The sequence below is a fragment of the Trachurus japonicus genome, chromosome 9, assembly GCF_045865225.1.
Source record: "Trachurus japonicus isolate A0001 chromosome 9, Traja_1.0".
Classification (NCBI taxonomy): domain Eukaryota; kingdom Metazoa; phylum Chordata; class Actinopteri; order Carangiformes; family Carangidae; genus Trachurus; species Trachurus japonicus.
In genome coordinates, this window is record NC_140915.1 from 14,665,231 (window position 1) to 14,689,870 (window position 24,640).

Consider the following 24,640-nt stretch of genomic DNA (forward strand, 5'->3'; position numbering starts at 1 on the left):
TGCAGAAACATACAAGATTGGCCTCTATAAGGCATGTATACATATAGTCACTTGTAAGTGATGAGTCCAAAACTGCTGCACACAAGTTAAAAAAGAAAAGTGTAGCCTATCTCGTGTGTTTTCATATTACAAGATTCGTGAATACGTATCTCAAAAGCGTCGAGATCAATTTAATCAGTACATTAAATTCAGCACCACGGACAGCGGCGTTGCAACTTTACAAAAACGTGCATCAGTAAATAAAGGAGAAGTTTACTTGGAAAAAAGTAAAGATTCAATCCGCGACCACTGCGGAAAGTGAAAACAATCCTCCTTGAGCTGCAGCAACAAAACGGTCTCCACTGATCCCGTTACTCAGAGCTTCCACCCTATTGAGGGGAAGGCTGGGGAACAATAACATTACTCACCCTTCACTGGCTCTGAGTGAATGGAGGCTCTGGAGGAGAAAGCAATACTGTATGAGATGTAGCCTGTCTACTGTACAGGGGCATCAGACATCTTGTGTTTTGTTTTAGTTTAGTTTTTTCTCATTTACTGCAAAGTCCCTCCAGTCCTACACTCTTCATGTGATGGGCATAAGAAGCTTCACTGTTGTCAAATTAACTTTAGGTAACTGATTTGACAATGTGCATTGCAAACTCACTGCAGGGGTTATAGGCTACACAGCTCCTGTTGTTATAGTTAAAGGTTAGTTTGCTGATACAGGTTTGGCCCCTGACTCTGTTAGACACAAGTGAAGCCTAATTGTGTTGGTGTCTGCACTAGGCTTACTTATGCAGAATGACAAAGATAGTTTACACTGAATGCCTCCTCAGGTAGATCAAGCATTCACAATTTTGCATATGGCTAATTGACTACCTGTGACCCTGAAGAGTGAGACTGCAACAATCATTTGCACATATTTCTGCAGAAAATAAGGTAGACTGGTGCAATAGAGTTTCTCAAAAAAAGAAAAAAGAAAAAGAAGTGCAGCTTTTCACCAGCAGATGGTGCAGGCTAACAAGCAGTCTCTGACCTCGATTGACATCATTGGACAACCTGCTGCTAAGAAAGTATCTTAAGTCTTGTAACAGGCCTTTTTTTCCTCAGCAGACATTTCTGTATGAAATTCTGCATAAATTATGTTTATGATGGCTCAACCTCATTACATGGTGCAATTTCTCCATAAAATCATGCATGCTGGGTTGTGGCTTTTAAACGGACTGGTATAGGTATTGTTTAGGATATTGGGCCAAACTGTGCTTCTCCTACTCGAACAGGCCTTGCAGTTTTTTTGAGTATCACACGAGTTACTGTAAAAATCAACAAGTTTTGCTCATCTTTCCATGTCTCCAGCAGGGGGAGCACACGTGTAGGAGCCATTAGCACACCTGTTGGAGCCGACATCTTTGATTCAAACATCTCATATTTCAGGTAAGAGTCTCTTCATCATAATGGTTCGTTCTTGAGAGTGTGTTACACCAAAGACTATACGTGCTGCTCAGAAAGATGTTCGTACCCATGTTTGTGTTTTGCGGTGTAACGAAGTAGGCTAGGCTTGGTCCTTTGTGATGCTAACTGTGGTAGGCTACTCACCTTATGCTCCTCCATGGAAGCCGCTGTCTTTTCCGTTGTATGTGCATGCTGTGTTTGTGTTGTGGGACTTTGTAAGATGAGTTTGTCCGAAAATATCAATACAAGGAGATAAATTGGTTGGTCCAGTTAGCCATTAGCCGAAGCCACAACACAATCCTGTCCTTGGAGCCCGGAAGTGGGCGGGGCTACATCTGCATTCAGCTACATAAGGTGAACACCATGGTGAACACACTCTGCAGCTATGGAAACAAATAAGAAGCAGGTGTTTGACTCATGTGATTATAGCACTGCAGTTATTTTTGCTGAAAACATATCTGTAAGCCTAAGTGCCTGAAATATTATGTTTGTTTGATTTATTAATTTATTAAAAATGGGACACATATTCATGAACATTAAAAATGTAAGCATATGACATAGATAGGATATAGCCTACTCTAACATGTTTCAAACTGCTATTATTGTCATTTTACTCTATTAAAGTTGGTTATCCAATTCAATTCAAAAGACTTTATTTATCTCCAAATGTTTTGCTCATCACAACCCTTTTAGGGCTTTTGCATCTACTTTTTGGTATTATCCTTTGCCATTATTGTTTAACAGATACTGTTGGTAGTTGTTTTGTTTTGTTTTGTTTTTCTACTTTTGCAACTAGTTTTCATGATGAGGGCCTGGTTGGATTGTAGTACAATAGATAGCAGCTAGGAATAGCTCTAAATATATAGGCTACTGATTATATATAGGCCTAGTATATGCAGTGGTTGCCATTGCCACCCTGGGCATCTGAGCCACCACCCCCCACCATTTACAATTTCTCTAATTAATACTGGACCAATAGGCTACTGGACATTTAATCTTCTTCAAAGATCTAAAAATCCTTTAGATGGAGAAAATTTTACTTTGTTAGAACACAATGAGGCCGTTGGGAACTAGCCACTGAAAATATTTTTTATTCATATCATGGGCTGAAAAATAGAAATTTGTGTCAGTACCTTAAATTTGTAGGCTACCTCCAAGTATTTGTACCATACTTATTAGGCAAACCAAAGGGAGGGAAGCTGCCAAGTGACAAATTGACTACTCTCTGAAAAAGCTGAAAAAAAATCACTTTTCATCTCGAGTTCAAAGATGATCTCAGGGCCTGAGCTGCTATGTGGTTGATGCCTGTGTGACTTAAAGATGATAAGAGATTTTTTTTTTTTTCTGACAATTTTGGATCAGTCGCCTGGACAGCAGCAAGATGAGAGAGGGAGGAGGAGTAGGAGTGATGATATTTGGATGAAGGGAGGTTAGTGGGTGCTTTGTTCCTCCTCATAAAGCCCTGTTGTACAAATATGAAGAGAGGGGGGAGGCCTCTCTCATCGCTGAGGTGTGTTTGTGTCTGAGCAATGAGGAGGAGGGAGCGTATCACGGATGTTTGAGCTTCTGGCAACAGTTCCCCCTAGTGTTTAAGATTTCTGTCATGCATTTGTGTTTGAGTTTCAGTCTTGTCTGTGAGTTTACAATCCATGCTGGTATTCCCGGTTTGCTGCTGGTATCCTGACACTGACCCCTATCCTGTGCTAAATGGTACACTGATTTTGATTGTGCACACTGGATAAATCAGGATAAAAACAACAATCAGTCTGCATGCTTTCAAGTTCTCAGACATTTGTTTTTAATGACTTTTAAAATCCCCCCACAACATAGGACTTTACATAAAGCACATACAACAGAAGGGGGCTGCGTTTATTGCACAAGATCCATCATAAAGAGCCACACACACACATACACACATATACACATGTACACACAGAGCCCTGGATTACATAGATTTTCTCTAACAATAATATTTTCTCTTGGTTATCTGGCAGTTGGGAATACAAGTTTGTTTTTGGCCACCAGAAAAATACTTTAAAAACAAACAAAAAAAGGTAAGCATTATTTCAGCAGTAAAGAAATATAACCCCCATCAGTACCGTATTTTAATACAATCATTACACATATATATTATGATTTTCCACATCACTGGTGATGACATAAAAGGGAGAAGAAGTATTATCAAAACCATATGACTGAGCCACAGAAATCTCAAACTTCTGTGTAGATGATTAAAGAGTCGCTCACAGATGAGGATATTTCCCAAGATGCATATATCACCAAACACAACAGCAAAAGGCACATGAGTGAGAGGTTAAAACAAACCCTGAATGAAACATGGCACCAGAACAGAACAGCACAGGAACTGGACCAAAACATACTGGTCCTGTCCTGTGGGTGAAACCTCTGCAGGAAATGAAGCGTTGCCTCCTTGCAAACCCTCATTACAGGTAAAAAATTATGTTTATGGATTTGTGAGAGGTTCCAGTCTAGAGTGATTTCCTGAAGGAAAAAAGAAAATCAATATGTATAGCAGAAGAATAATTTTCTTCTCTTCATTTAATCATCTCACGACCCCTAAGGTTTATATTTTGTGACTGCCCTCTGGTTGGGAAGCACTGGTGTCGGGAACATATGGCAAGAGGAAGAATCCCAGCTACTGAAAACTGTTTCTAATGTAAACAGAAGACATAACCATCCAGGTGCGGTAACCTGGCATAAGAGGAAATACCTGTTGGAGGAGGTTACTTTTAGTGTATGACTCAGGTTTGTTTGGTCATTTTCGACTCACAGTGAAACACAGCATTAAAATATTTTCCTCACATCTTAAAATCACCTTTACACCTGACGAAAGTGGCACAATAGCAAATAGTATCTCTCTATATATCTAGCATTTAGGTCTTTATCATTCAACTTCCAATAAATACATTTATAAAGCATGTCACAATATGAATCATGATAACATTTTCTCTTCTCTGATTCTCAATACAATTCTTGACATGTAATGTTGATTTTCATAGTATATATTTGATTTGGCATTTGGCACAGGAATAAAATACATCATATTTTACAATAAAATCATAATGTTGGTCATAAACTAAATAGAATCTACCCTGTATAAAAAATAATTAGCATATTATAAATGTAAAATCATTATATTAAAGGCTTGGTTATGGAAGTTAGTGCAGTTTATGTGACTGTAAACTGCAACCGGCTGCAGTCTGGGTCCTCTGGGTTGGAAAGTGGAAACCATATGAGGCACAAGAGGAGACAGAGAGCAACACAAACTCAGGGAAAATTCAGTATGACACTTGCAATGCACACACCTGCAATGGCTGTGATGATGAAAAATAATATTCTTCACTGGAGGAGGTTATTTTCCAAAGCAGGTTCACAAAGACAGGGAAATAGCTGCAGAGTGTTGCTTATAAGGAGCCATGTTAATGACCCTGATATTCAAGTTTTGTTTGACTTTTTATAAACTGATGATGTGTCTCTCAGATGAAGCATCTTTTACAGTTATTCAGCTGACTTTATAAACCCACTTGGTGAAGTTGACCCTTGTCAGGTGTCTTGCTGAGCCTTATAGCTCTGCATACACTCCAGGCGATGTTAGTAACACTGAGCCTCTATCAGGCTTTCTTTCTTCTCTGCTCTCTCCTCCTCTATAAGCTCTTTAACCTCCTGTTTGGCATAAGACACTGATCCAAGCCTCTAACCCTGAAGAGTTGGTGTTACAATACTTGAAGAGGTCTGCTGAACTCAGATCTGTGTCTGATGCCTGAGCAGCTGCAGGAAGCCGCCCTGTCTTTTCTGAATGTCCAGCAGCTCAGTCCGTCTTCCAGACCGTGTTCAGGACTTTCACCACCTCCTCATAGATGATGAACACTATAGCCACATCCAGACACACGCGGCCCAGACGAGGAACCGTCCCTTTATAGAAGCTACAAATGGACAGAAACGGAGAAAAGGGAATATGAAAGATTTGTCATCAGGAGTAAGGCAAATTTACTAATACTTAACGCCAAAAAGATGTTTTCAGTAACCAACGGTACATTTTTGACTAACATTTTCCAACATCATTAAAGGGATAGTAGCACCTAAGTACTTTAATTGCAGTAGAAGACTCTCTGCACTCCTCCCGTTAGCAACGCCAGCCCATAGCCCTGCCCAGAGATTTACAACATACAGTGTTGTGAACAGACCCAAAGAAACTGCCTATTTTTGTGGCCTAAAAGAGGTTTTACCTGAAAAAAAATACACAGTTTCATTGTTCGCTATAATATAATTTTTTCCAGCCCCTCAAAGTGCAGGAAAAACACAGTTTTTATTTGGACCTAACCAACTGCTGATCGGCGGGCGCTAACCCTGGGCAGAGGGATACGTGAGTTGGTTAGGTCCAAAAAAAACCTGCGTTTTTCCTGCACTTTTCCGTTTCTTTGGGTCTGTTCACAACACTGTATGTTGTAAATCTCTGGGCAGGGCTATGGGCTGAGAGTGCAGAGAGTCTTCTACTGCAATTAAAGTACTTAGGGGCTATTTGTAGATCATACAACCCCACTTTAAAAAAAAATGCTACTATCCCTTTAAGCATATGCTTTGAAAAAACATCCCTAACAATATACATATGCAGATGGATGGCAAGAATGAACCAAGTTTCCATGAGGCTCATGCAGTGAAAGCAGTAAAGGCCTGTTGTGATTAATTAATTAACTAATGGTACAAACGTGCTGTGACATCAAACTAATCAAAGATTAGGCATACTCACGCTGCCAAGCCCTCATGTCTCAGGATCTTCGCAGCACAGTCCAGCGTGCTTTTATATTTATGTGCTTCCAGACCCTTCGGAAACGAAAAGAAAGACATTAAGACAATGGCAAAACACAGAAGGAAGTAAGCTTCATTCTTTTCTTTCTTTTTTTACAGATTTCATATCATGTACCTGCATCCGAGTCTTGATGACATCTAGTGGGGTGTTTCCAAATACACTGGCTGCTCCTGCTATGGCCCCAAAGGCTCCAGTCACCAGTGGATTAATGGCTTTGTTGGGGTTATCGCCTGGTGAAGAGACATGACAGAAGAGTTGGTGAGTGATCAGTTAATGTTTTGGTTGCAATATTAGTCCCTGTTTTGAACATATAGAATAGTCATGCTCCTGTTAAGTTTTATTCTAATACTGACCTTTATACCAGTTCTTGAGAGAGGTCATCACAAAGAAGCGAATGGCCTGGTTGGAGCCTTGTTTGAGGACTGTGGCAGTGAGACCTTGGTACGTCCCTCTTAGCCCTGTCCAAGGAAAAGAATCAAGGTTATTAGTAAAAAAGTAACAAAAGTCTGGACTGGACAGTAGATTTGATGCTAGATTCTCAGCTGCACTGCCCTGTCTGACCAGTAGAGGTCAGATAAAGCACATGCATTGGAGCTGCTCCTCTACCTTGCGCTCTGATGATCTCTCTGACTCCGTGGTAGAAACCCTTGTATTTGGGGTTTGCTGAGGTTTGGTCATGAATGAATTTAACCTTGGGAGATAAAAAAGGAACAACATGAACATCATCCAAAAGAGAAAATGCTGCCATTACAAAGAAGAGAGAGACTGGTAGAAGCTGGTGAAAAGAGCACTAATGTGTAGTCTGGCTATCTTTGCACTTTTCAGTTCAGGGAATATGCCAGATCCACTGATAAAGGCAGTAGTATGGAGTCTATACCAAATGTACCTGCTTATTCTTATGAATATAAACCAAGGAGAGTGTATTTATATGAAAAATACTTCCATTTATTCAAGGCAGATGCGTATTAATGTCCACATTGTTTCAGAATACATAGTTTATAATATTTTATCAGTATTACCAAGATCATTCATAAATGCCAAAATGCACGTGTGCATTAGGGGAGACCGGGGATGGTTGTAACATTTTTTTTCTCAGCTCCCATAACTTGGAAAGTGTTCATGGTAGGGCTCTCAAATTTTGACACAGAATACCCTCATTTGTCCTCTACAAATAGCAGTGCCTTGGACTTCTTAAACTATATCACAGAATTCACTATTTGATGTCAAATGCAAGGAGTGCCACTCCTCCTAAAACAACAAAGATAAAAGGTGTAACAACCATCCCCACCCCTGTCAGCCATTGTTTGACGAGCTGTATCAGCATGGTGGTTTGAAATAAACATTGATTAAATTACACACATTTTAACTAAGAACCTGCTCTCTCATCTTATACAAGTTAAATAATTCAATCGTCAACGGTATCGATACTAGTCAAAATTTAGACTTGGTTCAAAAGATTAGTTTCTTCCATAAAAAAATGTTTTTTGGCTCTAAAACCTACACACTTCTTCATAGAGCCATGCAAATTCACATGCAATGTCAGGTAGTGAGTGGGTACACTACACATGATATTGATCACATAACTCTAATGTTATCCCCTGTTGGTGAAAGTGATGCTGTCATCCCTTTGTTACAACCATCCCCGGTCTCCCCTACACTAAAACTCAAACACATCAAATTAGAAATCTGACCACTGATCAGTTAATGACATACCTTGACTGTTTCCATGGGGCAGACGACCAAAACGGCCTCCATCACTCCTGCTCCAAGTCCACACAGCAGGCCTCTGGTGCTGTCCAGTCGGCCAGACTCATCCCTCGCATGGTTACTGAGGAACTCAAACACCCCGAACCTGAGGAAAAGCGGAAAATAGAGTCAGCATGGAACTGTGGGAAAAAATCCAGAAGTGTGTGTCCAGATGATTTTTATAGATGCAGATGTTTGATTATAAAAAAGTTATATTTAAAAATGTTTAAACTTTCATTCCAATGTTTCTTCTCTTTAAAGCTGAGAGAGTAGAACTGGAATAATACTGTTTTAATCTTACAAGATTATATTCAGTTTAATGTAAATAAAGGCTGATGTAAAAACATAAAATAAAAACAAATACATGCTGGTGTTCCAGGGACATATAACAAGGATCTTTTTAATAACACACTGACATTGACAAGAAAATGATGCTGTGTCCATCATCAGCAGAAATCTGGCAGCAGAGGAGAATATAAAACTAGTCTCACTGAGTGCAAATAAAAGCAGAACTACAGATCCACCTCAAGGCAAAAAAACTTGCTTCTAACTCAGATTTTTTTTTTTAGCAGAGACAAACTGCTGAAAGTGCAGAATGTGCTTAAGGCTCTCGCTTCATTGTCCTTCCTCTTCCCTCATTAAAGATGCACCAATAAACGTGCAGTCTCTCAGTAACCGGAAAGTGACCATGCAGCAACCGCTGCCATGGGAGCCAGCGAGAGAGGTGTGCTGCTTTATGTATCTCCTTAATCAGAAAATGTTGTGCCAGCGAGTCCTTTACAAGAAGAAAGGTTATTTATAGATGGGATTGAATTGTAGTGACGGCAGGACGCCGGCCGATACATTTAGAAAAAGGGGTGGGGGAGGACAGATGCTCGCTCCTGATTAATGCTCTGTCTTTTCTCACCGTCTGTCTGAGCCATTTACCTGCCATCGCCACAGGTTTTAGACAAAACCTGAACAGAAAAAAAACAGAATTCATCTCTTAAAATCTCATGTAGGCCCTAATTTTAGTTTTCTTCTCCACCTGTCTTTTCACTGAAAGATTTTCCACCCATCATTACCCTCCCACATCTGTTCCCGTGTCTCCCTCTTCACACAGATTGAGTTTGTTTTGAAAGACAGACGCCCCGTCCCAATTAACTGACTCCCACTGTTGAACAGGAACAAACAACACATAAAAATAAATCAATTCCTCTCTGTCTTTATGCACACCACTCCGCTAACTGCAAACAGACTTTAAGCTCCGGAGAAAGCAAAAATAAAATAAAAAACTGTCTTTCCCCTCAGCATCCGTAGACTCACTAACTAACCTTGAAACAAACGCTATTCGTTAAAAGCTCCCGGAGAGATAGATGGCACCGCCAGGCCGGCTCCTTTTCCAATTTACTCTCCATACTCCCTCGAATCCATTTAACAAGCTACAGTAGCTAAACTTCGGAGTTTGAATATGGCACGTCATGTTTTGGCTGACAGTCCACAGTCAGAGAGATGAGTCATTCTGGACGGCAGAGTGCTTGCTGCCCAATCTTCATTAGTGGGTCTTTCTACAAGGTCGACTACTGTGCTGATGAGGAGAGGAGGTGAAGGAGGGATAGAAAGAGTGGACTGGATGGGGAAGAGGAGGCACACAAAGGAGGCTTGGCAAACAGGAGAGAGAGAGGGATGTGTATATAAAGATGGAGGGGGGATGGAGGGGATAAGGGGAGAAAAAGGTCAAAGGCTCTCGTGTCTGTGCCTCCCATACCTCCATGACAACCCTGCAGCACACGACGATGGCGCACAGGCAATCAGCTAATGGGACGGGATGAGGAAGAGAGCTGAAGAGGCAGAAGAGCGATAGGAAGGGGGAAGGGGAGAGAGGATGGAAAAGAAAGTAGGAAAAGAACAGATCGAACTAACGACTCAAGGGAAGCGATGGAGCAATGGTCAATGGAAATAGGCCAAGGTATTCTCAATCTCCACAGATCAAAACTAACTGTCCCAATCATAACAGCAATCAAACTTTCCATTACATTTCATTACCTGTTCATTTTCTGCTACATTCCCCAAGTCCATGGTTTTCAAGCCTGGCTTTACGGAAACCATCATAGGACCACACATACAGTAATTAACGTGATGGAAAACCAGAAAAAAAACATATTTCTGCTTTGCAATGTCATGTATTTTTGTGTATGACTTGCTTCTATCTTTATTTTTTTTACGAAATGAAATAACATAAGGGGAAATCTGTAATGAAGACTGACAAGTAGACATAGCGTCATCTTAAAGGGTCACAAGTTACAATGATTGGGAGGCTCCCAATCATAAATGACTCAATCTAATTCTACACTACAGACAGACACTACATTATATACAGTGCATTCTTCTATTAAATATAAACACTACATGAGCAGAAAGTGAATGTGGCTTAAATTTAATAATGTTCCTCTATGACATATTTCCCAATAGAAAATCCCATAGAGCAGAAACTAAACCATTTAGACTGGAAATGGTGCTGAAGACTGGTACATTTATACAGTATGTGCACACACACACACACCCACACACACACGCACGCACGCACACACACAATCACTCAAACACTGCACATGAATCTTACGACACCCAGAACCAACACAAGTCTCCCTATTGAGACCCTGCCTGAGTTTGAGTGGCATCTTTGCTCCGCCTGGCTGGGCCTGTCTCTCCATCGTACAGACAGGCTCTACCCTCCAGCATAACACACACACACACACACACACACACACAGAAGGAACGGAAGAATGAAAAGGAGAACAAAAACGGTGTCAATAAAAGCTCCTGGCTCAGTTTTGTGCAGTGTGTGCTCGTGCGTGCGTGTGTGCGTGCGTGTGGGTGTGTTTGCAACGTGGACACTTGTCTAGAAATAAATGTCACTTCTGTGAAAGAATAACGTAATTATACTGGAGGCTAGTGTGGCATTTATGCGTTGCATTGTGGGTAATGGACTAGAATAATTGGAGTGTGTGAGTTAGAGGTTCCAGGTAGATGATCGCAGTGGTTTAGCTAAAAGTGCTCATTTTATCCCAGCCTTTACTGCACACATACACACTTTATACACTTCTGTTATTCCTAGAAAGTGAATGTAAGATATAAAAATGTTGGGAAATGTAGAGGCAAAAGAAAAAACAATAAAGTAATTAAGTAGTCATAACGCACCAATAGTGTGTCCATTTATTTGGGGTTGTTGCAGAATAACAGAATAACTACAGTGTACAGTGTCCGTCTACTCTAGTGCTACTATTATTTTTTTAAAGGTCAAACATTATAAAATATTTAAAGGGGAACCATGCAGGTCTGGTCACTTTTTTGCTGTTTTTTTCTCTACAGAGCCCTCGTAACAAGTCATTTAACCATCACGATTACTCCAAAGCAGTTTAATTAAGGTGCAAATCTTGCATAGCTCCTATTTGTAATATGAAAGTGAGTGACCAGAGAGAAATAGTGAAAAGCTGCTCAGAAAAAACAGTAACTAATATTAGGTAAGATCAGTTTTTACTTTTTATGTCATTTCTAATTCCCTTGTTACTGCTGCGTCCTCTGTGTTGTTTCTAACAAGTTCTACTATTAATTTCTCCCCAAGTACATTTAACATTAGTTCAGTTTTGTCTTTATACATCCTAGGTAGAGTTTTATATCAGAGATGTGAACTGTACTTGTTACTCACCGGACTGCAGATTTGGGTATAGAGCCGTACAGCAGTGAGCTGAGTCCTCTGTACAGTCCTCTAACGCCATGACCCTGCACTGTCTGTTTCACACAGTCACCTGGAGGAGCACACACACACACACACACACACACACACACACATACATTAAAGATGGTCCAAAATAACCTATATATATATTGATGATAGTGAATTGAATTGATCAGTGTAAAAGGAAAATCTACTGAGACATCCTCGAAACAGCATAATCAATGTAGTGCAAGAGGGTTTTTTTTAATTCTGATTCATTTACTTGGCTAAGGCAACACAATGTGGCTGTGTGTTAATCAGTCATGACATGGGTAAACTGAACCACAGGCTGATTTTTGATGTATTTCTTTGGCTTCTGGCTCTGGGAGACATCAGCCCATGTTGTCCTACCGAGCCAAACACACAACAGTGCAAGAAAAGCAACAGCTGTCTGGAGCGCTCATTAACCATAGCTCTCCGCTCGTCAGAGCTCGAGCCAATATTAACAGATCCTGTGTGTGTGTGTGTGTGTCTCTGGGTATGCATGGATGGTGAAATGTGTGTGTGTGTGTGTGTGTGTGTGTGTGTGTGTGTGTGTGTGTGTGTGTGTGTGTGTGTGTGTGTGTGTGTGTGCATTGGTCTAAGTCATATAAACAAGCACAGTGACAGCCTGCCAGAATCCCTGATGTACCTGGGGATGATGGGTAATGAGATAATGAGCTCCTGAGAGAGGCAGAGAGACAAGATGATGGATAGATAGATAGATAGATAGATAGATAGATAGACAGACAGACAGACAGACAGACAGACAGACAGACAGACAGACAGACAGACAGACTTATTCCTCTGTATTTACGTAAGATGATGGATAGATAGATAGATAGATAGATAGATAGATAGATAGATAGATAGATAGATAGATAGATAGATAGATAGATAGATAGATAGATAGACAGACAGACAGACAGACAGACTTATTCCTCTGTATTTACTGTAAGATGATGGATAGATAGATAGATAGATAGATAGATAGATAGATAGATAGATAGATAGATAGATAGATAGATAGATAGATAGATAGATAGATAGATAGATAGATAGATAGATAGATAGATAGATAGATAGATAGACAGACTCACTTATTCCTCTGTATTTGGGTGGATTGGCCTTCTCATCCAGCTGCAGCTGGGTCTTGACGTACTCTGTGGGGAAGGTGATGCAGATCTCTATGCCACCTGCAATTCCACCTGAAACACAGAGAAAACCAGCAGATGGTCTTCAGCACAAACACCATAAAGAACAGGCACAAACGAAACCGGCGTCCAATAAGAAGTACGCACAGAGGAGGAACGCGTCTGGACAGCCGTCTCTGCTCATATAAACTCAACGTTCTTGTTCTGCCTGGCTGCAGCCGCACCAGGCCCATTCCCCCCCGTCCCCCCGTCCCCCCTTATGAATTAGGTGCCATTACATCATGGATCATTACAGTGACTCCACAAATGGCTCTCTCTCTCTCCATAAACATTAAAAGCTACTGCTACTGTGTGAGGAAGAGTAACGAGCTGGGAGAGGATGAATCAACGGCTCACAGCTGAACTCACAGTGACTGTGCTGCTGCCGTCTGAGGAAGAGGAGAAAGTCAACGCAGGGAAAGAAAAGAAAACGTTGCACGGTTGGTTTCTACTCCAAACACTGCATAGCGTTTGTTTGCAGAAAGAAATGGAGTCAGTGAATGAACCTGCGAGCGGCCGCCGGAGGGTTCAGCTGGAAAACCGCCACAGCTGATGAGTTCGAGTCGATAAAGACAAGTGTCCAAAAGTGAAGCTAATGCAAAACACCAATGAGTCACAAAGGAGGGAGGGAGGGAGGTGGGGATGCGGGTGGAGCGAGGGCTGACATTAATTAAATTATCTGCTCAGCCTGCAGGGAGGGGCTCCATTACCCCGGCCAAGACCCTCCATTAACTCAATGACACAGACACACACACACACAGACAAACACACACACATTATGTTGTCTGTTGACACCGAAAAATCTAAAATGACTCTTCCGGTTAATTATGGGGAACATTTTACCGTACATGTGTTTTTGTGCCAACTCAGGAAACCTGAAATAAATTAGCACAACAAACCGGCGAATGGGAAGTGAAAAACTGAAATATCCTTCTTTAGCATAAAAATCCACTTCAGGCTAAAAAAGAAAGAAAGAAAAAAAAAAAACAGTCATCAACAGGAAGTGGTTGTGATTTTCTCCATTCCAGAGAATTACCAGTTGTGATCAGATGTTAACGTATTTGCAAAAGTTTTACTGAGGAATCACTTTACCGCCGATGCTCAGCAGCTTGTGTGAAAAAAACTTCATATGAAATAGAAAATTAGATATTAGATAATCCATTTGAAAATCAATGTTTCATTTCAGTCGCTCTATGTTGCATCTGTGGGGATTTCACTGTCTCCTGTGATACAATCAATCACTGCATGTTTTCAAAACCATTTACATCTTTAGATTTGTGACTATTCAGTCCTAAAATCATCTTTTCATTTCATTTCATTCATTTTCTAGTTTCTCTTCCAAATCAGCTGTTTTGAGAGTTTTCTAAAACAGTCATTTTCATTATACTAGTGCAGAAATCTCAGCGCTCATGTTGCCTGTTTGAAGACAATGAGTCATTTCTTTACATTTCTTGAAATAAGTAAAGATGCGCTGAGAACAAGGGCAGATTTTTTTCATGTGTTTAAAGAAAAGTAAGAGTTGACAGGTGAATGTGACACTAAGTAGCTGTTATTACTGGTATATTTTTGTGCATTTTATTTTCTTCAGTGTATTCAGACTGCCGTCATTGTTCCTTTCATCAACATCCATGAATGTTACTGAGCTCTGCAGCGCGGACGCTTCATGTGTCGCTGCTGCCATCAAGACGTTTATCACCATGGCACCTGGCTGCATCGCCTCTGCTTAAGATAAAAACATATATTTAACTCCAAGCGTGCAGAGGAGGACCGTGAGTGGAGCTCATTGCAACTCAGACTAAAAGTTTCCATCTTGATATTAGGTTAGATTAGCCTTTTTTTGCAGGACCCACTAGCCTGGCTCTCGCCAGACCCTTGTAGTTCCGCAAAGCTCCACCAGAGGCGCTACGCTCAGCTTCACACAAGGGTCTGGACTCGAGGCCAATGCAAACTTCTTCCCCGGAGCAAAAAATAATAAACCAATCAGGATCGCCGGGCGGGACTTTCTGAGGTGTGACGTAGCGCTGGAGCAACTGTTTGAGTCAAACAACAATGGCGGCTCGCAGTGAGGAGTCGTGCGTTGGCATTGATTCTGCTATTTCAACTGTTTTGTCGAATCTATCGAATATTAATTCTTTGTAAGATGAACAGAGAACGATGTGAGTGGCTGAAGTAGCACGTCATTCAAGATAATGGACAAGTGGTTTATCCAATCACATACAAGATTTTTTTACAAGGCCCCGCCTTCTGAAATGAATCGCCTATGGAGCAGTCCCAGACCCTTGTGTGGAGCTCAGCGTAGCTTTGCGGAACTACAACGGTCTGGCGAGAGCCAGGCTAAGGACCCACACCTTGTTTGTCTGAAAGCCTAAAAAGCCTCTGACTCATCTGCTTCTCTTTATCTTCTTTATCTCCTCCGCTGTGACTGCAGCTGGTTTAATGAGAGAAAATCAATAAGGGAGGGACAAAGGCGTTTAATTATGCCTGTGCAACTAAAAATCTCATTTGTCACCGTCATCATTTAGTTATTGTGAGTCACATCTTTGACATTAACCCTTTCAAACCTGCCGGAGAGGAGGGCCACCACTAATACTGTTTTTTTATATAACACAATTTCTCATTGTGACATTTGGAGTCTTTCCATTCCAGCTCATCAATAGTAGGATAATTCTGTATTGCTTGGCACAGTCATAATAAAGTTAAGTTAACTTAAGTTAAGTTAAGTTAAGTTAAGTTAAGTTAAGTTAAGTTAAGTTAAGTTAAGTTAAGTTAAGTTAAGTTAAGTTAAGTTAAGTTAAGTTAAGTTAAGTTAAGTTAAGTTAAGTTATTTGGTCCCGCAGGAAATTTGTGCTGGACATACAGTACATGCAGCTGCTGCACACACACATACCCCCACAGGTGGGCAGACGAGACAGTGCATACAATTAAGTGCAAATACAAACAAATACAGAATGCCACAAACATCAATACAAAAAGCAAGAGCCGACAGCACAAACATCAATACATCATACAAAAACTGACACCACAATATTAAAGCAGAAGTAAGTGGTCCGGTCGTTTTCGCTAATGCTGCGTTCCAGGCAGCCTTTTGAAATCGTAAATTACAGCTTCAAGTCACAACTTACGACTTTGTAGCGTTCCAGGCAACCCACTCGTGTTTTTCCGACCTGTTTTACCGGTGAAAGTCACTATAACGGCCACTCGTAACTTCCGACCGGTAAACTCGTAGACCTACCAGATCGAACTGGTACCACTTCACGGTCGGAAAAATACGAGTTTCCTTGAACGCACCATAACAGTCCTCGTCGCTACGTCACCACATTCACGGCGTCCCTTGGCTGCACACACAGCCCTGCATGCCGTTCTCTCTCCTCATTGGATAAAAACTGTAGGATACAATAAATGTTTTCTCCTCGGCTCAGAGCAGAGCAGAGGGACTGAGAGACCCGTGTTTCAGACCAAACACTCTATGTAAGTGATTGCTGTCGGAAGATATAACTATTTAAGACTTATATTAACACAAACATATCACTTACTTCTGCTTTAATGTACTGCCCTCAACGTTGGTACTGTTTAGAGTTCATGAGACCTACTGAAAGTGGTACGAAGGAGTTCTTATATCTGTTGAGGTAACGTTTTTTGTTCTTAACTGGGACTCTGTCTGTACCATCTGCCAGACATGGGATGGGAGGGGTCGGTGGTGATCTTCCTAGCGTGTCTGATAATGATTTTATCAAAAAGCATCTGGAGGGAGGGGTACTCTTTCACCCCCATCACTTTCATTGCACAATGAACCAGTCTGCTTATGTATTTGCGTTTTTAACTTTGCTGATAACCAAGCTGAAATTCCATACCGTACAATGCTCTCAACAGCATGATAGAATATCATCAGTAGCCTCTGTTCGACCCCAAACACCCTGAGTCGTCGCAAAAAGTAGAGACGTTGCTGAATCCTGGAGCAAACAGAATTCACATGAATATTCCAACATAAGTTTTTGTCGATATGTATACCCAAATATTTGTATGAGTCTACCTAAAATGCTTATGAACCTATTGATGATTATACTTTTACCAAGTCACTACTATTCATAATAACAGTGCGCACCATCAAGGCATTCATTCACATGATCTCACACACACACACGCCCTTTGTAACACACACATTTATAGGAACTTTAACCACCAGACCACTGAGCTGTAATTCCCCTAATCCTGAGAGAATAGTAAGTAAATGTTAACCTCCTGAAAAGTAACAGGAATCACATGCTCCATTCCAGCCGGCCGCCCCCTGATCCAGGATCAGTGGGTCAGTGTGTCTTGGAGAAGAAGAAACAATAAACTTCATTCATTCATTCGTTCATCAGTTTTCAGTCAGGACAGAGCTGCATGTGAAAACCAACCAACAGTCCGTCACAGACAGCGACTCAGCAGCAGCAACAGACACAAACACATGATCAATCCTCATCAGGCGCTCTGAATCTACGGAGGAGAAGCAGCGTGTTTGTCTTCTAGTCTATTTCGCAGCCTATATCCAATACACACACACACACACACACACAGCAGGTTTACAGATGACACCCTAAATGACTCCTGTGAGGCGGCCAAACGTGGGTTAGATGAGAAAAATGGCCATTAATCTTTATCTTCACAGGCTCGCTCTCTTCTCCTGTTCTTCATTTTTCTCTCAGTAGCACCTTCCGTCCTCTCTCCTCTCTCCACTCCGACCACTCTTCACCGCTCGGTGTCATAAAATCAATTCATCCACACGAGTCTCCGACACTTAGTATTACACCCAAGGAAATGGAAATGGCATTGGAGTCATATCAGAAACCCAGAGGCAGTAAAAAAACCAAAAAACAGCGCAGCGTCCGCCTCTACAGACTCTTAAAAACTTGAATCTTCTACAAACTAAGCAGCAGCTACATAAATCACTGACTAAGAGACTGTATTGTGCTATAGTAACACTCACTCTCGTGCCAGACAAGGTGGATTTATAACTTAATCACACTCCACAGCTGGGCTCTGGCTCATATACATGCCACTCACGCACGATGCCTGGCCAAAAGTATGCGGACACCTCAAAATTACATCCACATGTTATTGTAAATGGAGCAGTTGCACAGGCCTCCACTGGAAAGGTCCCCTTGCTGCAGAGATTGGCTCCCATTCAGCCACAGGAGCATTAATGTCCTTGAGAACTGATGTTAGGTGATCAGACGTGGATGACAGGTTTAATAAATTGTACAATTTTCACTTCGGTGTAGATGTAGACTTCAATTTTTCATAATGAAACAGGAAAAGACCTTTTTTTCAAACTGGTATCTCATTGAATAAGTTCGGACACCCTAACCTCACAAGACAAAGAAGAGCAGGGAAACTGAAAATCCTCACAACTGAGAAGATGAAATTAGTTCATATCTAGCATTTTGACTTGAAAAATGCCTCAAATTGGTTAGTTAATCATTAAAATATGATAAATCTACTGTCAAACACGCTGCAACCTCTAGCGTCCATGAGATCTTGTAGAACATGCTGTATATTATGTGCACATTTACACACATTCATGAAGAAAAGATGCTCACACACAAATTGACAGACTCTTTTCTGCAGCACCGTGAGGCCCAGAGGAAGCCAGGTGAGCAGGCAGTCAGCCAGCTGACAGGGAGGGACCGTTTCTGAAGTCCTGTCCTGTCTCCTCCAGTGACTCTAATGAGCAGCCACCACATCTGGTCTGCACCGAAACTTTATTTTTCTAAGGACAAACTGACAATCTGACACGGTCTGTGAACGCAGCAGGTTCTAAACATATCTGAAGGTCCATTATCTTCATAATAAACATTTTTGACTCTCAGTCAATCTGTGGATTTCAGTTTTTCAATTCAAACAACAAAACTCACGCTAGTCAGTCAACAATGTGTATCTACATATGTGGATGTGCCAGCAAATTAAGCAGATCTGCATGAGAATCTATCCATTATTCATCCAGATGTTCCTTCCTTAGATGATTATCTCTCACTTGAAACTCTCTGAAGTCTGAGGGAAATATGTTATTTTGTCCATATCTCCAGCCCAAGTGGAGAGCATAGCCAGAGGACCGATGTACTTCAAACATGAGGTGTCCTATTAATAGAGCCGTAATATTTCTGTTTGCCTCATGCAAAACATGAAAAGAATTATTCATCTGACGTCTGGCCTTTCAGGCTTCCTCTGTCCTGAACAACACTCCCTAATGCTACACTGATGCTTAATTACAGGAAAGATGTTGATTAATTTTACATGGAAACTGTTTTAACCGCTTCGAAGCCTGCAGCGAGCGGCTCGTAGGCTACTGTCGTTTACATAAACAGGGCGACTAACGCACAGGTTGTTTTAACTGTGTGCAGATGCAGATGTGGCTGCAAGGCTCTCTAGGGATTACGCAAGTGATGTAAATTACTTACATAATCTGTTCATTGATCACCAATTTTCATTGATAACCAGCCACCTTTAACATGTAATTGTTTTATATAATATATTTATTTATATGAACAATTAGATCACATAATGTGTGTTTGTGAAAGGAGCCACTCATAGTGATGCACCCAGAGAGAGCCACCCCCCGACTCCTCACTTCCTCTCAGCTCTACAGAGAATTTCAGGCTTCCAGATGCTGAAAACAGCTGTTTTCGGTCCTAAACATGACCGTCTCAGGGCCAAACAATGGATGCAGTGAAACATTTAGTAGTTAAAGAGCCGCATATTTGCTCCAGGAGAAAACAGGTTCTCAAGCTATTTAAGCGATGGTTGTTGGACGACCATATTTCAAGTCTGACACGAGTGACGCTTCAAGAAAATTCTTACATGTTCAAACTGATTGATTTTCTCAAGCAAGTTTTGAATCTCTGCAAGTTAATCCTTTACGCTGGAGTGATGTGAATTAAACTCTGTGGTTGAGGAACAGGCAGACAATCAATCTACAATCTGAGGGTAATTAAGAAATGGACAGCAGATTGTTCATTACATTGATTTATAATGAATGAGATGAAACATGCGAATGCAACAATGAGTAAGAAAAACATAAGATAAAATATGAAGCTAATTTGTTTTGATATTAATTGAATGACAGATCATTCCTACATGGCGGTTTGTTGCTACATTATACCAGCATCTATCTGAAAAGCTGTTACGTTGGGGGTTGATCGGAGAGAGAGAGAGAGAGGGAGATTGGACTGTGATTTATTATCTCGCCTCCTGGTACTCGGGGTCTGCGAGCAGTGGAAACAGTGCATGGGAGTGGACTGTGTGCGTCGCCTGTGACGTGAGGAAAATGGGAGTATAAGCCACAGTTTGACGAGCCCTCTGAGCCTGAGAGGAGACAGCCACTCACGAAACCTAACTGGCTGCCCCCGAGGCTGGAGAGAGATAGGGACAGAGGGGGGGGGGGGTGAAAAGAGAGCAGGGAAAGTGACAAAAAAGCGAGGCTGTCTCAGTGGGAAAAAAGCCGCTCTATGAAGAAATAAAGATTAAAAAGGAACTTTCTCTTTCTTTCCCTCTCTCCACCACAGACTCTCTCGTGAGGTTGTAAAATGCAAACCACAGCAATGAATGAATGCTGCAAATCAGGACTAGAGACCCATTTAGACTGCTGTCTCACCCTCAGGCCTCACGGAGATAAAACACTCCCCTCCTTCCCTCAGTCATCACCAGTGGCTGCTGAGAGAAGACTTGAACCAACCAATGAAAGTGGAAAGAGCACACGGGCCTCTAAAAGCTTTGGAAATGTGCATCGTACACCCCTCCTCCTCCTCCTCCTCCTCCTCCCCGGCCACCGTCTATGTGGGGTCTCTAATCCATTAAGCTACGACCTTCTACTTCTTGCTTTGTCTACTTACAGCCTTCAGGCTTGTACAAGTGCCTCGCTCTGTCCGCGTTCACATGCTGCTAACCATAACAGATAAATCTGAAGTAGCATTAGCGCGTCAGAACACCAGAAGGTGTCAGCTGTATTTATTTATGAGTGAGAAGACTTTGCATCCAGGAGGTGTAAAGGATCAGCTGTGATTTTTTAATGGATGATATCGCAAGGGTCAGACGACCCAGAGGGGCAAGTTTATCTGCCGCTGAGTCACGCCAGCGATGCTCTGACACACTCTCATTTCCAAACCCCTGAAAGACAAAGAGATAAATCAATGGTTTTCTTGACAGCGAGGCCGGGAGGAGTCAGGGAGGAGGGCTGAGCGGGGAGTTGAGACAGAGAGCGGAGTCGTGCCACTGTTGCAAAACAGGACAGACAGGCTTGAGACGAGCTGAGCGTCACAGCGAGGGGAACAGGGCGCAATACTGGGCCATATCCAGTCAATCAGGCTGGATGGGGCCGAGGGAAGGGGGGTTGGGGGGTGGGGAAGGCGACCTCACCATGGCCGCATTTCCATGACTTGGCAGTTGACAGGGTGACATGAATCAGGAGAGTTGACGTTTTTTTTTTTTTTTCTCCTTGTCTCATTCCAGTCACACCACTATTTCATTACCTCTGCTGTTAACTCAACAGTTGTTTTTTATAATGAAATTACACCCAGGCTGTGACATCTAGGAAGGAATACATTTGATTATTACAGCCAAACCTACATAAAAAATGGGACGTTCATGAAGAATGATGCTTCGAAAGCAAAAGAATGCATTCTTTGCAAAGGCGTAGTAATTCAGTAACAAGCCGAAGCCAAACAAACATGTACACTAAGTCATATTGTAATATGCAATAATGTAATGTCAGCTTGATTCTATTGTATGTCATGAAAAAAGGTGTTTTTACAGACATAGAGGTAAAAAGGTTTGCATTTATCACCCTTATAATAAATCTTATTGCAGTTTTGCACAATAAATATCCTTAAAATACCCTTTTTTATGTGAAATATGTCTAAATCATACCAGATTTTAAAATAAATGAACAAACTGTCTACGCTTCAAATTCAAAATCAAACCGTGATCTAATTTACCAGACCGTCCAATTAACTGTGATGTAAATAATCACTGTCAAGAAATGGGTTGTCACTGTAAACACTTACTTAACATTAATGTTTGCACCTTTTAGAGCTGAAACAAATAAATGGTGATGTTAATAAACTAAATATTTTTGCTCTCATTTTAAAGCTGTCACCTCCATGGGAACTCCTAAAGGGCATCTTGCACCGTTTCCTGACATTTGACAGCCCAAACGATCCATCAATTAATTAACCAAGAGAATAAAAGGTAGAATAACTAAAATAATGGCTCTAGCGGCGTCCCCCCAAAGCAGTTTGTTTGTAAACCGACATCAAAAGGAATTCATTCAGACGGATGAATTATTCAGTAAGCAACTGTTGCCAGGGCACGCGGCTGAAATCAACAGTGTGCTGCCAAATACCAGCATGTAGCCGTAATACAGGAGCAACTCAGAGAGCCTCTTCATCAACTGGAGCCACCGCAGCCCGAACATCATCACACGAGGGGGTCGAGGGTGGTGTGAACCTCAGCGGGATAAATGGATGATTCACAGAAATGAATCAACAAAACAGGATTGAAGTAGTGCTGAATCAGTCAGTGAATCAACTGATACTTTGTCAATTAAATATACTAATTACAGCTTCAGTATAACAACAATATTTTTGTGGGGGTTTGAGCTGCTTTTTAAAACAACCACACCATTTCTGACTTTATATTTAAATCCACAGTGAATCCATTATTATTACCCATCCTAATCAATATAGATTGATCAGCAGATACAATACGTCTGGTTCTGTCACAGAATCGAAGCACAGACATCACCGACTGGTCACAAACTGACCGAGCAACAATAAAACATAAGAAAAACAACCACACCATGAAATGTATTTACAGTAGCAGCCGTTCAGGAGCCTTTCAATCAACGACATGATTGATTTTGATCAGTTTTGAATCAGAAGAACATGAAGTGCTTAAGATGGAGTGAAATTTGGCTCCAGAAGGATTTGCTAATCAACAGCTGAATAATAAAATGTTGTTGTTTTTTTGTGTTGCATTGTCTCGCGTACAATACCTGAGCCCTTGGACTGGCTCCAGATACTCTAAGTAACCCCCCCACTCCCCAAACACACACACTGCTGGATGCATCACTCCAGTCTAATAGCATTATGTGAAGTGCAGTGGAGGTGATCTTTAGATCAGGGAGATGAAACCAGATCAGTGCAGCTGCAGAGATCTGACCATGACACCACACAGGATGACAAACTGTTTGTCTTTGCTCTCAAATCCATTTCTATGTAGCAACAGCTTCAAGGGTCAAAGGTCAAGACGGTCTGATGGCAAAATGGAACAAGTTGGTGGTGGAGAACATCAGGCCATGTCTGTGTTGCAATACCTAGTTTTACCAGCTCGGGCTGCCAGCTGTAAGTGATACGTGTCATTTAAGAGAAAACGACTTTCCTTTGATCCTACAGCAACACAAGGAAACAAAACCACACAAGACAAAATGCAAAAAGAAATCATCTGTTACTTCCTCCACAATATTTCAAATTAGCAGCCTACAGGAACTTTTCATTAAGTCCAAACTGTCTGGTCTTTACAGATACAGTTTTTTTTTCTCCCAGCAGGTCATTAAAGCTATCACAGTGTAGGTGATGATGCACCTTTACACACTTGCCTCCGATGCGCACCAGAAGCTTTAGGCTACACAAAGTATCTGTAAACTGCTTTGTCCAACTTTGTCTTCATTGCAGCTCGTTCACATTATAATTGACACTTTTAGGATGAACTTACCTGCCAGAATCGCCTTCCCCGGGTGAGTCAACTTCGCTTTCCCCGCCGCCGCCGGCGCCGCTGCCGCCGCCGCAGCCAGACACCGCGGTCTGGGGAAGGGACTGACAAATGTGCCTTTCTGCTCCATAACTACCAGAAAACACTCCCTCTACAGTCTACAACAAGACTCCAGTCTATTTAATGTTATGTTGAATGAAGTAGGTAGCTTGTAATGTGCTTTTTTTTCTTTTTCTTTTTCCCCAAGTCAGACCAGAGCGCGCAACGCGTGGACTTGATGCCGCTGCCTGTGACGCGCGCTCCTCCTGGATGCAGGTAATCTGTGAGGAGACTCCGCGCGGATCTCTGTTGTTGACAGTGGGCGGATACTGGGACTGTCAAGGAAGTTGGGATCCTTCTATATAATCCAATAGCTGTTATTTGTAACTATGGCAACGCCGTATCACGACAGTCGTGCGTAAGAGAGAAAAAAAAACAGCAAAGCAAACCGGAAGCAAGGAGGGGCGGATATAAATATAATGAGTCCTGTATCCTGCTGCTGCTGCTGCCGCGTGGAACTTTTGCAGCGATCTCTCTCTCTCGTGAAGCGAGTGAACTTATAAACACCATCCACCATGAGCCCAGAGGTGTGGCAGCAGTGGGTGTCACACAGGGTGCTTATGATCCCAGTGGGGGTGGTCACTTTTTGTTCCACAACAGAAGAAGGGCGGGGCGCAGGCTCTTTCTCGCCCTCTCTCTCTCTCTCCGTCTGGATTAACATAAAAATGCATCCCAGTGAGAGAGGAGGAATAAAATAGAAGAAAAAAAAGAAGAGGAAAAAAACGGTTTCTATTGTTAGGAAATCTTCCACCACAAGAACCTGAATCATTTCCCCCCAACAGCAGGCAGTAAAATGTCTAAACCCCACCCTGTCCAAAAGAAAACAAAGAGGCTGCAGCACAAACAAGGGACTGAAACCATCCA

At 41.7% G+C, this 24,640-nt stretch overlaps 1 protein-coding gene across 1 annotated transcript; it reads right to left on the bottom strand.

Moving 5' to 3' along the window:
• Positions 1-3,204: 3,204 nt before the first annotated feature.
• LOC146981139 (tricarboxylate transport protein B, mitochondrial) lies at positions 3,205-24,336 on the bottom strand. Its single transcript, XM_085786105.1, has 9 exons — positions 23,681-24,336; positions 12,842-12,949; positions 11,694-11,793; positions 7,973-8,111; positions 6,866-6,950; positions 6,613-6,717; positions 6,374-6,489; positions 6,200-6,273; positions 3,205-5,375 (listed from the first exon to the last, which is right to left on the bottom strand). Exons 1-9 carry the CDS (start codon positions 23,805-23,807, stop codon positions 5,261-5,263), a joined length of 969 nt encoding a protein of 322 aa, XP_085642231.1. The 5' UTR covers positions 23,808-24,336; the 3' UTR covers positions 3,205-5,260.
• Between the last annotated feature and the right edge of the window lie 304 nt (positions 24,337-24,640).